Consider the following 17,654-nt stretch of genomic DNA (forward strand, 5'->3'; position numbering starts at 1 on the left):
ACGGCATTTGGCAGACAAACGCCGCAATAGGCGTTGATGTTTAGCGGCGTTTTCTTCACAAACGCCGCAATAGATGTTTATTTTTAACGGCGTTTTTCCTACAAACGCCGTAGAAGATGTTGATATTTAGCGGCGTTTTCCTACAAACAAAATTTTAGCTTAATTTTAGTTTAATTTTTAAAATCCGTGGTTTCATTTCCGCCGAGATAAAATATATTAATCTTTTCCCCCACCTCAACAACTACAAGCAAAATCCTACGGTCAAAGAAATCATATAAATCTTGCAAATGAGATGAACCCTAATATTAGAAGTTAATTGATAAATTCAAGCTTTCTTGGGAGATTTAGTTGCCTTTGATGGAGATTTCGATTCTTTAGAAGAGGCATTTTCAGTCTTCTTTGGGAGAAGAACAGGGTTAATGTTCGGTAAAACGCCACCGTGAGTAATAGTAACGCCGGCGAGAAGCTTTCCCAGTTCTTCGTCGTTCCTCACGGTGAGTAGAAGGTGTCTTGGGATGATCCTGTTCTTCTTGTTGTCACGTGCTGCGTTTCCGGCCAATTCTAGAACCTGGATTCCCAATTCAAAACCGAATTACGAACTACAAATAACAACAATTAACTTATGCGATGACTTGCTCTAGCTTTCAGTTACCTCGGCTGCTAAGTACTCGAGAACAGCGGCGAGATAAACCGGAGCTCCGGTTCCGACACTCTGCGAATACCTTCATTTCTTTAAGTAGCGGCCGATCCTTCCGACGGGGAATTGGAGGCCAGCTTTGATGGACCTTGAAACTAGCTTCTTCTTTGGGCCGCCGCCTTTTCTTCCACCAGCACCTTTCTGTACTTTAACTCCGGCATCCATTGCTAGAGACAGACGTGAAAAAAATGATTTTAACGCTTCAAGAAGTATAAAATTCTCAGCTTTGACAAATCGCGGTGCAGAAAATAAAGCGAGATTGGCACGTTTTGTAGCGGTAGTTTAGGCGGGGTGCAATGAGAGGGGACTGGGACCCGTTAGATTGTGCACTTATCGACGGTTGAAGATCCTTTAGAGACGATCCGTGTTGTTTTCAATAACACCAATGAGAAGTGTGAACACTCCAACCAAACATATCAAAAATATTTAGATGCTTACATTAATTTGTATTTCAATGCTAATTCGACATGGAATATTAATATGTCAGAAACAAATTATATTATTCAAATTTTCATGTTATAAGTAAATTAAAGACTTAAATATATTATTGTCTCCTAAAGTATACTATTTGTATTAAATTGTCCTCTAAAATATTTTTTCAAATATTTTATTTTTTAAACTTTAAATCGTTATCTCATTTACTCTAAATCGTTAACTCCGTTAAAGTAAAAAATCAACACGCCGCTGAGAGGGCAAACGACTGGAGAGAAAGAAAGCCTAACCTGGGTATGGCGAAATGCGACGACGCCGGAGACGAAGAAGGCACGGCGCAGTGAAGGAGATGGCTACTGGTGTTTTCTGGGTAAATTGTAATCGGAAAATCGTAGACAAATCAATAAGGAAGAATGGCTAGGGCTTCAGGAGTTTTAAAACTGGCTTTGCGACGTTTAACATTACAAACGCCGCTGATGTGTAAATAATTGCGGCGTTTTTAATTAAAAACGCCACGTTTGTTAAAATCAATTGCGGCGTTTACAGAAAAACGCCACTAATGTATGACCCATTTGCGGCGTTTCTTGTAAAACGACACTATAAGCAACTCTATTGCGGCGTTTATATAAAAACGCCACTAATGTACGACCCATTTGCGGCGTTTCTTGTAAAACGCCACTATAAACAACTCTATTGCGGCGTTTATATAAAAACACCACTAAATTACTACTCTATTGCGGTGTTTTTTTAGAAAACGTCACTATAAACAACTCTATTGCGGCGTTTATATAAAAACGCCGCTAAATTACTACTCTATTGCGGTGTTTTTTTAGAAAACGTCACTATAAACAACTCTATTGCGATGTTTATATAAAAACGAAGCTAAATTACCACCCTATTGCGGAGTTTGTTGAAAAAACGCCGCTACATCCTTAAATTTTGTGGCGTTTTCCCTAAAAGCGCCGCTAAAAACGCCGCTGCATAACACTTTTGCTGTAGTGCAACTACGAGATGTTATCAAAGATTTTACATTTTCAGGGATATAAGAACTTCTCCACTTATTCAAAATTCGAACTTCTGTGCTTAAAGTTGAATCTGAAGCAACCAGTTGCAGGGGCGGATGCATATGGCCACATAGGGGTCAAATGCACACCCATTATTTTAGATTAGATATTCAATATAGTTCAATATATTAAAATAAGAAAAAAAAGAAATTTTGCATACCCATTATATTGAAAAGAAGACTATTAAAATTTTTAGACCCCATATCTAAATTTCTGGATCCGCCACGGAACAGTTGTGAGGGGCACAATCAATATATCTCGAGCAAGATGAAAAAGCTTTCCATATCGATGCTCATTTTCTTTCCAAAAATTAAGGATGCTTAGAAACACTTTCCTATCCATTTTAGGATCCTCTAAATAAACATCAAATTGTATGTTTGTGCAATAAGAAAACATAGCCTCTTTCTTGTCATAGTCTTAGAAAAATATAAAACAGAGAATAAAAAATAAAAGGAAAAATAAACAAATATATAAAAGAAAAATAAAATAAAATAAAATAAAATAAAAATTAGAAAAAAAAATTAAAGATTTGTAAATAAAATAAAAACAAATGCATAGTAAACCTAGAAAATAGTAAAATAAAAACAAACTATAGTGAACAAAGAAAAAGTGAACATAGTAAAATACCCCGACAGAAAATGAAAAAAATAAATAAAAGTAAGAATACAAAAAAATCAATATAGATATAATATATGAAAAATAGAATACAACAAATGCATAAAAAAACTAGAAAGTAAAAAAGAGAATACATGTTATAGAAAATAGATAATAAAAATAACATACATAAAATTAAAAACAAAAATAAGGAAATAGAATAAAGAAAATAAATACGAAAACAATAAAAAGTTAACAAAACAAGAAACTTACTGCAAAAAAATCAAATTTACGCTTGTGATTTTCAGATTATGTCATTGTTTTCAAAACTGGGTCATTGCTTCTTGTCAACGCTCTCAAAAGTATAATTTTTTCAAACATTACCAAAGTACAAATTTGCATTAGTATAATCACTTCCTGAAAATAACTCAGCAATATCAAAAAAATGTTTCTAAAATATCTCAAATTTTCTCAACCATTTCCCACTCTTTGGTGTCTGGACAATGGTGGAAAGAAGAATCAATAACAACCATATGCTTTCACGGTATAAAATAGCCAGAACACTTTAGTTTCTTCTATCATTGCTAATTTTACGCTGTGTTGAAAAGTATTTTTTTCTTGATTATGACCATTTAGTATACTTCACACAATCTCGTATCTTGATAACAATATGTTCAATGACCTTAAATTTATCCTTAAAAATGAGATTAAATACATGTGCAACACATAGAACATGAAAATAAGCCCCTCTATATAACATGGTCCCTCGAGCATTAAAAGTATCATTCAAATCATCTTGAATTTATAATTAATTGAAGCATGTGACAGAAAAAAATCTTATATTCTATACTCCAATCCTAAAGTAAGTCTAGCAAAATACTATAAATATTATTCCTAGTGTGCAGTGAATCAATGTGACAGAGATCATAAATCAACATTGCTTAAGGTGAGAACTAACTTGTAAATAGAATAATATTTCGTATTTTAGTGCCTAATAATTCAATAATCATGAAGACATGACAATTAAAGGGTGAAGATTGATAATGGCGAAGGTTGAAACTGAGAAAATACCTGACGTAATGACGTTGGCTGGTTTTAGGTCTCTGACTGCTTGTGACGAGTGATGGTGAGGGACGATGGAAGCACCGCAACAATGAGTGAGTGAAACTGCGAGAAAGGTAACCGACCATGAGTGAAGGAACTAGGGATTGTAAATTTGCAATTTGAAATTGGAGACCAAGATTATAATGAAATGGCAGTGAGGTAACGTGTTTTAATAAAATAATATGAAAATTAAATTAAATTAGTATATATATATTACTATGTATTTTTTAAATATGATACGGTTATAATAAAAGTAAAAACTATTGAGGGCTAATATTACAATCAATCCTAAAATTTATTAGGATTTATAAAGTTATTATTATACTTCCAAAAATTTCACTTTGATCTTCAATTTTAGATTTTAATGATTTATTGATTCGATTGATTTAAATTAAAACTTCTAGCCTCGAAATTAGGATTCAACAATATATTGTCACATAAAATTCCTGAACCACAAGTAATATAGAGTAGCATCGACGATTATGACGATTAAAAACGACGGAGGTTGAGGAATTAAACTAAAAATCTAAAAGTTTACTTGAACCGAAATAAACCTAAATTGACCCGAACCGAAACCAATTGATCGGATATTGACCTGAATTGAAACCAACTGATCAGATATTAACCCAGCCCGAAAGCCAACAGTTCCAATTTTGACCTGACCCGAAAATCAAGCGATTCGATTTTGGCCCGAACCGATACTTGACTTGAACTAAACCCGAACTAGATTCAATTCGATTCGATCTGAACCGAACCTAAATCAAATGCAACCTGACCCAAAGCAACCCAATCTGAAATGATTCAATCTGAATGATCCAATCCGAATGATATGATTGTCACCTTTACCTGGAGATGGAGAAGGAGATGTTTTAATTTATATAAAAAATAATGAATCCCCCCATATATATACCTTAGATGCAAACTTGATATCAACTAATGATTTCATATGAACATACCAACACAAAAAACATGACACAATCAAAATTATCTGACTTTGTTGACTCTGTCGATACCCGCATTCAAATGTGGTCCAAATAAGACAGTTACACATGTTGATGTTTGAGTCAGAAATTGCCAATAAGAAATCTCAGTTAAGTTTTACTCGTGTAGCATAGAATGCAGGGGATACAGTTGCTCACCCATTACGAAGAATTCTCATATCTAAAACAATGGTTCATACTCTCATGACTCCACCTTTCTTCTTGATAAATACCATGAACGTTTACTTTCCATCGTAACAACCAAAAAACAAAGAGGCCTATCATCTTAGATCATGTTCTAAAATTAATCAAAATATTAATTCCATAATTGGCTGAGAGTGCCAAATATTTCAAACTTAAAGCACTAGCAATGACCCTACCGAGAGGAGAGCCCTTGTCTATTTCTAATGATGCCAAAATCCTTTCATCTATTAAATAAAAAAAAAGGAGAACAAACATTTAACAAAAGAAAAAGGCATTTACTTTCTTGCTTTTTCCATTACGATTCCTAACAAAATAGCCAAAGTCACTACAATTGCAACCAACATTTGTCCACATTACCTTGCATCATCTTCATCAACCAAAGCAAACCCATCTGATCTAAGAAGAAAACTCCTCACAGATTTACACCCCCCAACACACACACACACACACAAATCAAACCCTAAAACATCCGACATGATGATGAAGGGGCTTTTCGCTATCAATCAAGCACCGTACATTCCTAAATTGTTCAACATGACAAGGGATGGTGATGGTCCCCTTCTGGTCGAACCCGTACTCATCCTCGGCTTCTTTCAACAGGTGAAGGAACAAGGGATGATTAAAGTACATAACAGGCACCACAAATCTCTGCTGCTCCTCCCCTTGTGACCCCACCCTTATCGCCAAACACCCCTTCGGCACATCCCTCGTTTGCTTCTTCCCTTGATGCGGTAAATGAAAGTTCCTCCAACTTTTCTCTCCACTACCCATTTCTCCTACACTAACAAAGAAGAAGAGTTTATAAAAACAAAACAAAACAAAACAAAGAAGAAGAGTAGGGGGTCCTTCGCAAAGGGTTGTTGGAAGATATATAGTATGTGACAAACTTTGGGACGTTATTGAGAACCCAACGTCAACATGGTAAACTTGAACCAACCAAAACTGAGGTCAGAAGATTAAAAATACAGAGAAAAAAGGTTTATCTGATTCGGAAAGCACTAGGGTTTTGTTGTTTGTGTATAAGTTGATTCCTAGACGTTTGATTTAAAGGGAATCAGATGGAGATGATAAAAAGGAGAAGATTGATTAGTCTGTTGTTGTAACGGACGAAATGGCTAGGAATGGCAAACCGTGGATAGCGAGATGGACACGTGGATGGTGAGTGAAGAGCTTCCACACACGACATGCAAGATGTCGTTTTGACTATAAGATAAGGATTATCTAAAAACCGATAACTTAATATCAGTCTTTTGCTCCTCTACTTATGATGAGTGAGAATGCTTTTATTTGACGGTTTCAATTCCACTCAACGGACTATCAAACGACAGTGGATTGAGTGATGATACAACTGAATGCGATATTAGATATTAGGGTTTCAATAGGAAAAAAAACAAAGATATTTATGTGATGATTTAACGAGTTCATTTTATTTCACTTCTGTTATAAATGGGATTTTTTTTATATTTTATAAAAATTTAATCTGTTATATATTTATTTGAATTTTCAAAACTAAATATAAAAACTTTTAATATATATATATATATTTGAGAAAATAACCTCAGTGACCGAAAATACCTTATAATATACGATTTTGACCAACTTTTTTTAGATTTGCCAAAATGACCATAAAATCACAACACGAACTCTAATTTTTCAACTCAGTTTCCAAATTCGCAACGCGAATATCCAGATTCGCAACGCGATTTTGAAAAATGTATTGCGATAGTTAAAATGTGTTGCGATAGTTACAATGTGTTGCGAGAGTTTAAAAAACGTGTTGTTGCGATAGTGAAAAAGTGTTGCGATAGTGAAAAATCCAAAATAAGTTTACATTTTAACTATTCCAAATTCACGTGGAGTTTGAAACAATAAAGAATGTGTTGCGATAGTGTAAAAGATTCCCAAGCCATTTGTAAGATCTTAGTTTGAAACAATAAAGAATGTATTGCGATAGTGTAAAAGATTCTCAAGTGTTTGCAATGCTAAATCCCACATAGTATTGGAAACACTATTGAGAATGAGTATTTAAGGCTTGGATTTCCCACTTCCATGTTGAGTGGAAGAGAACAAGGGGGACTCTCGCGCACCGCTGCCGCCGCCGTCCCGTCGTGGTCGTGGTCGTGGTCGTGATCGTGATATTTTAACTATAAAATATTTTCGGTCACTGAGATTATTTTCACTATATATTTTAAAGTTTTATACATATGTTAATCTGTGAATTTATGAAGTGATCGTTATCATCTACAATGACTGACAGTAAACCCAAAAGACAAAATAAAAGCTCAAATTGATGCCAAATTTACCAATCTCAAGTCCAAAGGTTACTAAAAGCTTTGTAACCGTTTGATTTGGATCCAATCCAGGTCTAGATTATCTATGCTGAGCAATAATGTAGAGGTTCCATTAAAGCTTCTTTTGTTTTTTTAAATATATTGACCTTATTAAATATCCCTCCTATCAATAAAAGCTTAAGATCCTATAAGAGAAAAAGAGCACCGACCAATCTATTAATTATGGAGAAAAAAAATCAGTCATTACATCTTTAGTAATAAACTCGGGATAACCAAGTCAAAGAAAAAAGAGACATGTGACTTGAGTGCTCTCTGAGCGAGAATGTGAGCCACCCTATTTGTCTTTCTACGAACAAAAACCACAGTACAATTACTACGAATAGATCACATATGAACCCTTAACATAGAATCATCAAGTTTCGTACTATTGAATTTATTAACCATCATAGTAGAGTCGAGCTTGAAGATAACATGTTGTCATCCTTCTTCTAACGCCAAGTTGATAACAGCGACAAGTTCATGACGTTTAGCAAGTTCGGATTTGAAACAACTAGCAGATGGAATAGCCAAACCACCAAGCACTGCACTCATTCCATCACGTGCAGTGACTACTACAATGACAATCTTAGAAATGTGATCGAAGGCGCCATCGGCATTAATTTTGATCACCCCACCATTTGGAGGACTCCATCGATCAAAAACACGATGTCGACGAACATTAGTGTTGATCATAGTATTAAATTGCGGCCGTAAAGCAGTGTAACGGCCGCATCGTAACAGTTTTGAAGGCCACCGTGACGCAATATTATAGCAACGCAACTGCCCGTGACAGCCGCAACATGTTAAAAAATCACGCCCGCTACAGCCGCAACATGCTACATAACGTTCGCAGCATCCGCAACCACGACAGATGCTGCAATTGCTATTTTATACTATGGTGTTGATATTTCTGTAAGCAACAAGAAACTTACGGTGCAACATACGGGCATTAGCAACCAGCACCCAGGTAGGTTGGGAACGCCCTTCATTAACTATCGAGTTCCACAACAGCATCAGGAACCTGCAAACTCCACAAGACCAAGTGTAGCAAGAACAATTTCTAACCATATAAAAGGGGAAGTACAAATAGTAGAGAAAACTAAACCTGGGAACCGACAAATCGCAATACCTCTAACGCCAAGGGCTAGTCCCGAACAACATGCATTGTCTTTTCAATATCAACCTTGCACAGGGGACACAGCCCGTCTCCATGAACAACTGCTCGTATCCTAGCTCCGATTGGAAGAGCCCCATGGGTAAAACGCCATACAAAATACTTGCTTTGGGAGTACTTTCAGTTTTGGCCATGGATTTCCAAAGTTTGGATATTGTCTCCGAGGTGTGGGTTACCTTTTGTAGCGACCAGTATGTTGACCGCATGGAGTAGCTGCTTGAATCATGATTTTCACATACAATACTATCATTATAACAAGGAGCAATTGGAACATGAAGCACTATTTCAGCATCCTGGGCAATGAAAATCTCTAAAACCTATGCCCTATCCCATTGAGGTTGGTTATGTTGCATGAAGTCTCCACACCGAGCCTCATGCATCGAGGCATTGCTATAGGTACCTGCTAGCGTTGTTAACATAGTGCCTACCCACTTATCCTTAAATATATGTGCAACACTATAACATCCAACACGCCAGAACAAAGATTTAGATAAAGCGTTTAATGCTTTATGAATCCATTTCCATGCATACGAGCTCTTGCTACCTATTTTAGCATTCAACACATTCGCATCAGGGTAATACTTTGCGCGAAGCACTCGAGCAAACAACAAATCCGATACCTTGATGAGCCTCTACACCCGTTTACCTAGCTTGGCTATATTAAATGAATGGAGATCTCGGAGTCCTAGACCACCCACACCCTTGGGTTTACATATGGTAGACAAAGCTAGAAGGGGCCAGCCACATTCTGAGATTTTCCTTGTCCACCAAAATTGACGCACAATCTCAGTAATTTCAATAAGTAAATGCTCAAGCAATAAATACGAAGTCATAGTGTGTTGGAGTAACGCTTGAGCAACAACTTTAAGGAACACGTCCCTTCCTTCGTAAGATAATAATTGCTTAGTCCATCCAATGACTCTAGTATTGACTTTGTCACGTTAGTAACCGAAATTTCTCGTTTTTTTATCGATGTGTAACGGGAGACCAAGATAGTGTCCAAGGGAGTCTACCACCTGAATACCAAAGATATTCGTCATTCTAGTGTGATGAGCATTAATTTTATTCAAACTAAAATAAATCATGAATTTATAGAGATTAATCCTTTGCAATGACTATTTAGCATAAATCCCCAAAATATTTTTAATATAATTAGCCTCAGAAATGGAGTTTTTAAGGAGTACCAAGCTATCATCCGTAAACAAGAGGTGGCAGACACGAAGCCCATTCTGAGAAGCTCGAATGTCTTTGATGCCTCTGATAACCAAGCTTTATGAAATAGTGATGATAAGCCTTGTGTCACAAAAAGAAAGGAGGCAGATAACGGATCTCCCTGACGGAGACCTCGACTAGGGATGAAATCTCTTGTTAATGAGCTGTTAACTCGAGTTGTAAAGAAAACAGTGGTAACAGACTTAATAACTAAATCAATAAACATAATTTTAAAGCCAAGCTTTATCATGGCACTTTGAAGGAAGACCAATTCAACTCCATCATAAACCTTTTCGACATCGAGTTTAAGTGTTGTGACGTTATTAATACCATTCTTGGATGAGTTCATATAATGCAACAACCCATGTGCCATCGGGAAATTGTCAAAATTTTTGACAAGTGACCAAAATGTAAATTTTGAAAAGTTTTGTTGTTAAAATAGAAATTTGGGAAATATTTAAGGACCAATGTGGTAATTTTCCCAAAAAAAAAATTCTTTCATAAATGAATTGTTCATCCTTAAGAATGGATTCTCTATGGAATTCATATTTTCATATGGAGACTGTGTAAAAAACTAGGAAGCAATAAATTTCAGTAAAATATTCAAATATTTAGATCGAATCAGAAGTTTACGAAAATTTGAAGGATAATAGTATGAGGTTAGTAATATTATTCTGATATTTTTAATCAGTAGAATTTAAAATGGATCAATGGAATTAAGTGACATGATATAGGACCATTTTGGATGTTCTTGAAATGTTGGGATAATTTTCAAAGAAATATTTATTGGTGGCTAAATGTGGAGTATTAAAAAGTTAAGTTAATTATTGTGATATATAACTATTTAAAGGACTTGATAGGGTATTTTGATAGAGTTAAAGTTAGTTTTCTGTTTAGTGAAAGAGATTAGTATCGAACATACATTCATGACATTTTTATACGAACCCAAGCTTATTATACTAGTTAAAGTACTAATATATGTTTGAAATTGTATATGTCGGGAAAATGATTTTCTTGTAGATTGTGATCGTAATCAAGAGCGAAGATAATAAAAAGCGAGGGATGTAGTAGAAGAGTAAAAGCAAATGTAGTAATAAAGCGTTAGTGAGACATCATCTGAGTGCATTTTACTTATTTTATATAAAATATGAGGACGACTTGTGATGAGCTAACCTCTAATGTTTTATAATGAAAACAATTTGAATTATTTTATGAAATATTTTTTATATTGATTTACTAAATGATTTTTAGATGATTTTAGGTATGAATTACCCAATACATTTTATATGAATTTTATTACATGATATTTGAATTTTTTTAGTATAAAATACCAATTCATAGTTTATGAGATTTTTACCATATTTGCATATATATGAATGTTTTGAATAAATGTGAAATAGTATATGACTTTGATAATTTTCATATGGAATTTTTATATACAAAATGATATATGATTTTAACAAAAACCCAGCGTATGTGACTTGAGAGTTAGTGGTACAATTGGCATGCCATGAGGTGAAGTATTATTGATCGATCATACAGAGGTACATTCGTGTACAATACAGTTACCATATACATTTATGTATTCGGAATTATAGGTACAGTGATACCGTGTTCTACATTACATGTACATTTATAGTGCACATATTGTGCAATTACAGTTACAAGGCACTAAATATGCCATTATAGTTTGACAAGCATCGTTTTACTGTCATATAATTATCTTTAATCTCAAATAAAAGAAAGAATTAAATAGTGCAGTAGAGAAAAGAAGGGTTGATTAGCAGGGACTTTAGAGTTTCTAATGTAGGAGGCTTTTGATTTTAATGTGGGCGAAAATGGAAAGTAAATGGGGGAAATTTGTTTGAAAGAAAATGAATGTAAATTAAATAAAATGAATAATTAAATCTAAGGAATTTAAAGAGAAAGTAAAATTAAGATGAAAATTTAATATGATAAAAACAACCTCAAGCCTCGCTTTGCCTCAATTCCAATTAATCATTGAATAAGTTTTTTATTTCGAATTAATGTCGATTATTTTTTTACAAGGACCAACCCTTATAACTTGTTTTTCTCTCTGGTAAACCAACAATCCAAAATCAATCTTTGGATCCTAGTCCTTATTTGGACTAACAACGACTATCATCGCCAACGCCAACTCAATTTAAGATTTAGAAAACCTTGACTTGGACTATATTGTCTCAATGAGAATTGAATCCGATCTCAATTTCCCTTAACGGACCACCGCTAAGTGTGCTCCCAGGAAGTCGAACTTACTTTCAGCCGATTCTTCCTCCCAAGTTAAATCAAAACAACAATCAAGCTAACGAGCTCTTTTTAAAATGAAAGCATTTTGTTTTTAAATGAAAGGCCGATTGTCAATCCAAGTTTGCAGAAAATTGAGAATATAACCTGAAGTTATTAGGTGTTTTTCAATTCTCACAATCGGAATTGAGCCATTGCTTCAGCCTTTGGCTTATGGGAAAGTTACCTAAGCATGATGGAAGTCATACTTAGAATGTATTAATGAAAAGAAAAATAAACTTAAAATTTAAAAAGTGAAATAGAAGGAGAAAAAGAAAACTCTTATAAAACTAGAAAGCTAAGAACAAAAGCTAAATCGAGACGTGTTTCAAGCTTTAGCATGTGAGGGTATTTATAGATTTTCTAAAAACTTGAAAATGAAGTAAAAATAACTAAAGATAAATTCTAAAAAATATTCAAATAAAATCCTAAAAACAAATGGTAATTCTTAATTTAAATTTAAACTAATTCTAGTCCATCTGTCTATCCTTCTAGAATGCTGACTGAACCTTCTAAAAACTATCATGTCACACATCATCATGTCCAAAGTCATGTCCACTAATCAAGCATTGACTTCTGAAAATAAAAACTGCAGAATTTTGCCTTTTTAGTGTTGTTTCTAGAATTCAACTTCCTATATAAATAATAATAAAAATGCCTAAATCAACAACATTACTTAATCAACAAGGAGTAATTAAAGATAAAATAGTAACTAAATAAATCAATTATCAAATTCCCCCTCACTTATTCAATGTTTGTCCTCAAGTATTCCTCAATCAACACATTAAAATCTCAAGTCATCATCCTTTATCTCACAATATATCCAAGACAACCAAACGAATCAAGATCATAACAATTATCGAAATCAAGAAACAATCAAGCAAAGGCATAACTAGGAACAAGTTTAAGCAAAACATGACATCCCAATAATTTGTTAATTTCAATGAAGCTAGACTCAATACCTCACAAGGATTCACTCATTATCGCTCAAAGTGTTTCGGGTAAAGAAAAGCGCTCAAGCTGGAACTAATCAAGACATTACCATAAGCTTGTAATTAAATAAAATCTCCACTACTAACAATGGACAAAATGCATTAATCAAGGGGTCTTTGAGAGGTTGTAATGAGGCTTAGGTTAAGGTAGTAAAAAAGTCTAAAATTTATTTCAAGTATCAAGATAAGAGATGCAAAACATATAAACTCAAACCACGAAACAAAAGAAACGACGTAAATGCAAAATATAAAAATCAAACAACCAATTATTTTCACATATTATTTTTTCTTTTTTTTCGAATTTTTTTCTATTTTTTTTTCATGTTCGATACTGTTTGAACCAACCCCTTTTTTTTCCCGAACATTTTCTTTTATTCTAATTTTTTGCTACTATTTTTTTCGTGGAACAAATTCATCTCTGTCCTGAAAAGGGTAATAAAAGAGGATAAAATAAAAAAAGACTCAGGTTAAAACAAGTAAAATGAAGAAAATGGAAAAAATCACAAAATTGGTTCAGTAATGGGAAAATAAAAGGGTAGGAAAATTTTTTGGGAAGAGAAGTGGCTAAATCCTTAATGCCCCTATCACACTAAAGCAATAAATTCAAATATGTAGTCTCGATATATATAAAATTACAAGTTCTAGAATTTCAAAAACTAGTCTGACACACTCAATCAAATAATAAGCAAGAATGAAAATATATGCTCATTAAGCTCAAACCTCACATGAAGGGTAATGTGTACTAAGTCAAGAACATATCAATAAAAAATGCATGGGACATCAAGTAAAAATTTAAAGAAAAAACTAGTCATGCCAATTAATTATCATGCATCCTAATTTCCAACAAAAGCAAGATCACAAAACATAAGGCAATCAAAGAGATAAAGCAAGATTTAGGATAGGCAACAAGAAATTTCAACGTATCAACCAAGATAGCTCAAATTCAAACAATCGAATAAGCAAGAGAAAAATCGATGCAAGTTTTACCTCCTCATTTAAATCATATTGTCCCAATATATGATTAAAAGCAATGGAGAGGAAATAGAAATACTCATCGTGTCTAATTGTGAGAAAGCAACCATACTTCAAGAATTCATGCACACTCTTTATTCAATCAAAGAAGATAAAGTGAAGTCTCACGTTTCCTATACATCATCTTATATAGCAACCTTTACAATGCTTAAAAAAACTGTTTAACAACATTTTGTTATACATCTAAGAATAACAAACCTATAACCAACTAGCTTCTAGACTATTTATAGAATCATCTCAATCATCCAATGCATGAGCATGCATGGATCTGCTGTGCAGTAACTCTCAACATTCTCCCTGCTTTCTCAACCTTCTTGTTGAAAAGATTAACACTTGAAACGAAAGTGCGATACATCCTTCCATTCGACTTGAGTCGGAAGTGCCGATGCTTCTTTCTGTTCGACTTGAATCGGAAGTGCCGATGCTTCATTGCGTTCGACTTGAATCGGAAGTGCCGATGCTTCCTTCCGTTCGACTTGAATCGGAAGTGCCGATGCTTTCTTTCGTTCTTCTTATTCACCTTCATTTCTTTCTTCTTCATCCTCTTATACAAGGTTCCTTGACACATTTGTTTTACACTTTGAGATAGAAGCAACAAATCATGATGATGCACAATCCAAAATAACCATCAATGCAACACCATGCAGCACATCCATACGAAACTAGTTCTAAAACAACAAAAACAATTAAAAAAAACCTTTTGAACTGCAAACAGAGCTCAGCTACAAATCCTTAGCACTTCTTCTTGTGTGCTTTTGCACCACTGGATTTTGATGGGGTAACCAATAGATAGACGAAAAGAGCCACAATCGATATCACAAAGGTTTGAGATCCATACTTAGCCAGCAATCTCTTGGCCCAGTCAAACTTCTTCTCGGGAGGTATTTCGGTGAGGATATCTAATGCCAAGAGCGAAGTTGAATATGCCTCCTATGGAACAACCTTTGTGGGAATACAGAAAGTGATAACTACAGGGGCACCATAGAACATTCCTTGTCTTTTGGCCTCTAATTCAAATGAAAGTGACAGAACACCACCAGCATCAAGTTTCTCCCATGACTGTGAAATATTACCACTGATGACATCAAATGCATCTTGAGGCCAGCTATGATCCACAAGACTCCCATCATATGCTGTCGAGAAGCCTTGATTGTAGATTTCGATGGAGAGGGACACGCGTTCAAAGTCAGATTTGAGTCTGGTGAGCGATGCCTTCTTGTGAGTGATGACAAAGGGGGAGTCGCCAGCGGCGGTGGCTGTTGATATCAAGAAAAGAGCAATGAATGCATTGAGCAGTACATTTTCCTTTAGCTTCGCCATGAATCTGCAAGAGCTGATGTTTATTTTTATTTTCCCCTTCATTTTCAGGTAAAACACCTTGGAATTGCCGATTCTAGCAGCCAGAACAAGCTTCTCGTCAAGGAGCTTCAATTCCGGCACAAATCTATGACAAATCGGTCTCGATCTTGGCCCTGTAGTCGCTGATGACGGAACTGAGAAGGAGGCGGCAGAGGAAAGTTTGAAGCGATTGAGGAACCCGATAAAAAAATAGAATGGAAACTGTGGAAGAAAGATGACGTCAGGATCTTTGGCGAATGATACCATGTGAGAAAGCAGCCATACTTCAAGAATTCATGCACACTCTTTATTCAATCAAAGAAGATGAAGTGAAGTCTCACGTTTCCTGTACATCATCTTATATAGCAACCTTTACAATGCTTAAAAAAACTGCTTAACAACATTTTGTTATACAGCTAAGAATAACAAACCTATAACCAACTAGCTTCTAGACTATTTCTAGAATCATCTCAACCATCCAATGCATGAACATGCATGGATCTGCTGTGCAGTAACTCTCAACACTAATGATGGATTGTTCGGAAGAGAAGCCGTCAGATGTACCAATATTTAAAATTTCATGATAACGAGTAATTGATGATTATGAGCAGAGAGACGATGACATTGATCAGAGAAAGAACGATTGCAAGAAATGGTGGTTTGGATCGATGGTTTTGTGTAAAAAAAAACTTGAACATGGACAAGGCGACTAATTGGGAAAAATAAAAAATGGGTAAAATATGTCGATAGTCCCCTATGTTTAATGTCTGACGGACTTTGGTCACCGAAAAAAATTAAGGAGAAATGGTCATTAACGCCATCGGTCTGTTTGATTTAAGTCCCTAACATTATCGATTCGTCTGATTTCAGTCCCTCACCCATGTTAGTGACTACAACAGAAAGGACTTAAAATAAAACGGGGTTAAACAAAATTAATAGCATAGAGACCCGGACGGACCGATAATGTATGGTACCATTTCTCCTTAATTTTTGGAGACCAAAGTCGGTCAAACCGAAAACAAAAGAGATTATCGATATAGTTTACCCTAAAAAATTTGGGGTATTGGCGTTAAAGGGTCACGTGGGGGAAAGTTAAAAAGAAAAGGTAGGGCCGGTTAAGAGTTTAAGATGAAATTTGATTTTTTGTTTAAAATTAAAAGTAAAGGGTGTAGAGATATTAGCGGTCTAGGATTAATGGTGAAGTCAAACAGTGGTTTAGAAATAAAAAAAATGGTGTTTGAATTTCAAAATTAGTGGGATAGTTTCAGGAGATGAAGTTTTGGTTTATATAAATGTGTGGGGTACACCTAAGTAGATTGAAGTTGGGTGAAAAAGATGGAATTGTGCTACTGCACACGTGATGATCTACCGTAACTACTGTTCGGCCAAAATACCACAATTAACTCCATTTAAGTTCGATAAAAAATATTTGAGATACCTAAAAAATCAAAGAAAAATAAAATAAATACATAACAAAAATAAATAAATAAAAAGTAAAAATAAAAAATTAAATTAAATTAAATTAAAGAAATGAAATAAAAAATGGATTGCCTCCTATTGAAGTGCTTTATTTAACGTCGTTTAGCTCGACGACCTGGATCAGACTTCAAGTTTCGTGAGATACATTTTCACTTTATAGGCTTTTTCCAACTAAGAAAGTCCTAATAAGAAATTCAAACATTCTCATAAACACTTCTTCAGATCTTTCCCAGTTTTAAAATATTGTCCAAAATAATTGTCATCAATACATCTTCTTTACCAAAAATTGATTTCTTCAAACGTTCCCACGATTGTTTCGACTTTATTTTTTGTTCCTGCAAAATAGAAGGTAACAACTTAGTTTTTAAAGGAGTTATGCGCAAATATAAATCAACAAAAGAAAATATTTCTCAGCTTCCTGATCCGTTATCTTTCACCTCCAATTCATTGCACACATCATTAGAAAAATTAGTTTCCAAAATTTATCGACAATAGGTTCAATAATATCAATAAAATTAATGCTAGCATCATTATCTGGATATCTCATTGCATTGTAAACATCAAAATTTACAACCTCACCGTCAAACTCCAGAGTAAGAATTCCACTTCTTACGTCGATTTTGGTATGTACCGTACTTAAGAAGGGACGACCAAGGAGGATTTCAGAAAAGGTGTTAGTTCGGTCATTTTCTGTGTACAAGGTATAGTAAACATAACT

At 34.6% G+C, this 17,654-nt stretch overlaps 1 protein-coding gene and 2 pseudogenes across 1 annotated transcript; all 3 read right to left on the bottom strand.

Annotated features, from left to right (window-relative positions):
* Nucleotides 1-287: 287 nt before the first annotated feature.
* Nucleotides 288-950, bottom strand: LOC120204504 (annotated as a pseudogene).
* Nucleotides 951-5,248: 4,298 nt separating this feature from the next.
* Nucleotides 5,249-5,976, bottom strand: LOC120204505 (auxin-responsive protein SAUR32-like). The gene has a single exon (XM_039204569.1). It carries the CDS (start codon nucleotides 5,844-5,846, stop codon nucleotides 5,529-5,531), a length of 318 nt encoding a protein of 105 aa, XP_039060500.1. The 5' UTR covers nucleotides 5,847-5,976; the 3' UTR covers nucleotides 5,249-5,528.
* An 8,875-nt stretch (nucleotides 5,977-14,851) lies between these two features.
* Nucleotides 14,852-15,439, bottom strand: LOC120204486 (annotated as a pseudogene).
* Nucleotides 15,440-17,654: the final 2,215 nt, after the last annotated feature.

Source organism: Hibiscus syriacus, unplaced genomic scaffold (genome assembly GCF_006381635.1).
Source record: "Hibiscus syriacus cultivar Baekdansim isolate YM2019G1 unplaced genomic scaffold, ASM638163v2 tig00010968_pilon, whole genome shotgun sequence".
In the NCBI taxonomy this organism is placed as follows: Eukaryota; Viridiplantae; Streptophyta; class Magnoliopsida; order Malvales; family Malvaceae; genus Hibiscus; species Hibiscus syriacus.

Excerpts from the sequence above, each read along its gene's own strand:
- LOC120204505 (XM_039204569.1), bottom strand. The coding sequence starts at position 5,846 with ATGGGTAGTGGAGAGAAAAGTTGGAGGAACTTTCATTTACCGCATCAA.